This window comes from Impatiens glandulifera, chromosome 5, assembly GCF_907164915.1.
Source record: "Impatiens glandulifera chromosome 5, dImpGla2.1, whole genome shotgun sequence".
NCBI lineage: Eukaryota > Viridiplantae > Streptophyta > Magnoliopsida > Ericales > Balsaminaceae > Impatiens > Impatiens glandulifera.
This window is the reverse complement of record NC_061866.1, coordinates 1,974,172-1,977,372: the sequence shown is the minus strand read 5'-3', so window position 1 is coordinate 1,977,372 and position 3,201 is coordinate 1,974,172. Positions and strand designations below refer to the sequence as shown.

Below are 3,201 nucleotides of genomic sequence, written 5' to 3'. Positions count from 1 at the left end.
CAAATCTGTTATTATGGGATGGATATCGTTCCTTCTCCCTACCTCTCTAACTGTTGTATGTATGATTATTTATATTTTGAAATTAATAACAAAAGATTTCATGACTTGTAAATCCAAAAATCCTCTCTCCTGTCATCATTCTGAATTAATATATGTTGCATGACTTGTAAATCTAAAAATTACAAAATAACACATTATGTAGAAATCAATAAACTTTCACTATTTTGATATTCATTATAAATATCTAAAGTTGAAATGAAAGATCGTGAATACGAGGTACGAGGATCGTACTACTTACTAAATTTAAAATAAAAATTTATAGATACAAGACTGCGACAATCATCGTAAGTCAATATTCTCATAATAGTTCACTTGTTTATGAAGTTTAAATTATTTTTTACTCTTGCGATTTAGTTAACTTTAATTTAGGTTACGATCTTTATGGATTTGCTTTCAATTTTATTTTGTTTATAGTTATCTATGTTTTTTTCTTTTACCATACATGAGATCTACACATTTTATTGATTATGTACTTGGGTGTATAACCACAATTTAACAAGAAATTAATAATATTTTGGAAAACTAGGATATATTACTACATATAGAAATATAGGATTAAATGATGGTATTTTCCCTCTGTTTTTCATTTCTTTAAATATAACTAAATGTATTTTACCCGTCCCAAACATGATTAACTCGAACAATTGCAATCTCATGGTTATTACAAATTCCTCAAAAACAACATTGTACCCACAAACGGCAGGAGGATCATTGTCACCGGCGAGAGGTTGCCTGATCGAGGTGAAGATGCGGTATTTGGCCTCACCACGCTGACCTTCGGAGTTAGCAATGGAGGACGCGTCTCTGCTTCCGATGATGACGTGGCTGGCGTAGGTGCCACCTTAGCAGAAGATACTACTGCCTTTGAGGCTAACAAAAAAACATATAGATGCAGATTTAACTAGTCTGCATAACTGTCTTGTTTTCTTGTAGTTAATAGTCACAAGTAATACAAACATATCTATTAGTTATATCATTAATTATATTTTGTGCATGGGGGCTAAAGTGGCTAGAAACAATTATTTGTTTAATGTATTAATATACAATATGTGTACATTACAAATAATATTAAAATTAACAGACAACTTAACAATCGTGTCACTTATGCCGTTATGCAACCCTAACTAGAATTGAGACAAGTATATAAAACAACAATTCAATGTTAGAGTTCTTTTTTTTTGTTATTTTTTATGAAAAAGTGAAATATAAGGTCCCATTAAAATGACAACTGTCATGGGCAAAACTTAAAAGTCAAGACAATTAAATTATTCAAGTGTGACAATAGTTTACAGGTAAGTTCAAAATTTTATTTTATTTTGAAAGGTAACACAATTGCACAAAAACTTCAGCTTCAGTTTAAAGCAATTTATTTTTTTTTACTAATAAATAAACAACATAAAATACTAAAAAATAGAAAGAAACAAAACGAATCAAATCATATTAATTAACTAAAAGTAATGTATATATTATGTAACTCTATTGGAAATATTAATAAAAGAATGTCATATACTAGACTAATGATAACTTTAATTTAAAATTAATTTTTGACTTAATTAATTTATATATTTATAACCTATATTCAATGAATCATGTCTTTCCTTCTTTTTGAAGTTTTGGTGCCATAAAATCATCTTATTATAGTTTAATTATAAAGAGTACGGATCTAGGCTAAAATTTTGGTGGGATGAATATTTTAGGCAGAAATATGACATAATCTCATATTCATTATTTTGATTCTTAAAAAAAAAAAATACACTTATCTATGAATTTCCAGTTAATTTTTTAAGTTTATCTAACATATTTTTCAAGCCTATCCGAACTCAAATTACATATATTATACAGAATAAGATCCCATGTCCCTAATCATGGTTTCGAGTTTTCACACCAATTTATTTTTAATTACCTTTGGGAGAAGGAGAAGTAAGCGGTGGCGGCATGGGAGGTAAAAGATGATCTGTCGGTGCCTGCACCGGTGCTGGCCCTGGTCTTTTAGCCGATGAACTTGGTCCAAACAATATAGGTCCTGCATACATTTAATTTACACCAACAAATAAATAAATGTTTCACATAACAAATATTAAGAAATGCAATATATATTACCTGGAGCTGGAATAGAAATTGCGGTGGCTGAAAAGAACAATACAAGAAAAACATCAGATTCCTCACATGTAATGTAATTTGTTATTAATAAAATAAATTAAAATAAATCATGACCGTGACATTGAATGGGAACGGTCCCAACATATTGACAAATACTAGGAAGAGAAATGGCAAGTGTTCTATTAATAGGAAGAGGAATGGGGACATTCCCGGTGATAATGAGACATGCACAATCCACACTGTCGGTCATCATAGACTTGAGCGCCTCGCAACAGCCCGTCGTCGGAGAACCGCCGTTAGAACTACTTCCCGTGATGAAATTTAGGCAGGGAGTGAAGTTTTTTATGATGGAGTTAGTACATGGTGTGCTAATTTGGCCATGGCTAACGGCTAATACAGCCACCGTGGTGAGTGCCAACAAAAGTAAATGTTTATTATCGTATTTCATAATGATCAGTAATAATTAATATACTTTATTAAGAGATATATATATAGTATGCGAAATTAATGCAGAATTAGGGGAATTCTAGGTTGTGGTTCAACCGTTTCTTTGACTATTATAGATTATGGTAAGATAATTGGCAATAAATCAATCTTTATTTTCTCGGTTGTTTTGAATATGAGATTCAATTCGTTTGGTGGGTTTGCCGTATTTGATCCACTTGCTTACATTTTATCTTTTAGTGCTTAGGAAAAAAAATGTATGTCAAATTGGAAAAAGATTTTTTGTTTTTGTTTTGAGAAAAGGGATAGCTTAATTGTATGATTTATGTGAGTGATAAAAGAAAATTATTTATGTCAAAGATAGTATAAATATTACTTAGTTTTAATCATATTTATATTATCTAATAAATTCATTTTTTTTAAACGACTTAACGTCATCTCAATTAAAAAGTCCAAAAAGGAAAAACATGAGTTTTGATCAAAGTAAAACAACCCTTTGCAATGATTTAAACGGAAAACAAACGCAACACAATTGAAGAGTTTAATTACAAAGAAAATACAAAAATAAAAATTTAACAATCTAAAGTGTCTTAAAAG

General features: G+C 29.9%; 1 protein-coding gene across 1 annotated transcript; it reads right to left on the bottom strand.

Moving 5' to 3' along the window:
- Positions 1 to 721: 721 nt before the first annotated feature.
- Positions 722 to 2,608, bottom strand: LOC124937811 (non-specific lipid transfer protein GPI-anchored 16-like). Its single transcript, XM_047478140.1, has 4 exons — positions 2,275 to 2,608; positions 2,161 to 2,187; positions 1,964 to 2,083; positions 722 to 930 (listed from the first exon to the last, which is right to left on the bottom strand). The coding sequence occupies exons 1-4, from the start codon at positions 2,606 to 2,608 to the stop codon at positions 722 to 724; spliced, it is 690 nt and encodes a 229-aa protein (XP_047334096.1).
- Positions 2,609 to 3,201: the final 593 nt, after the last annotated feature.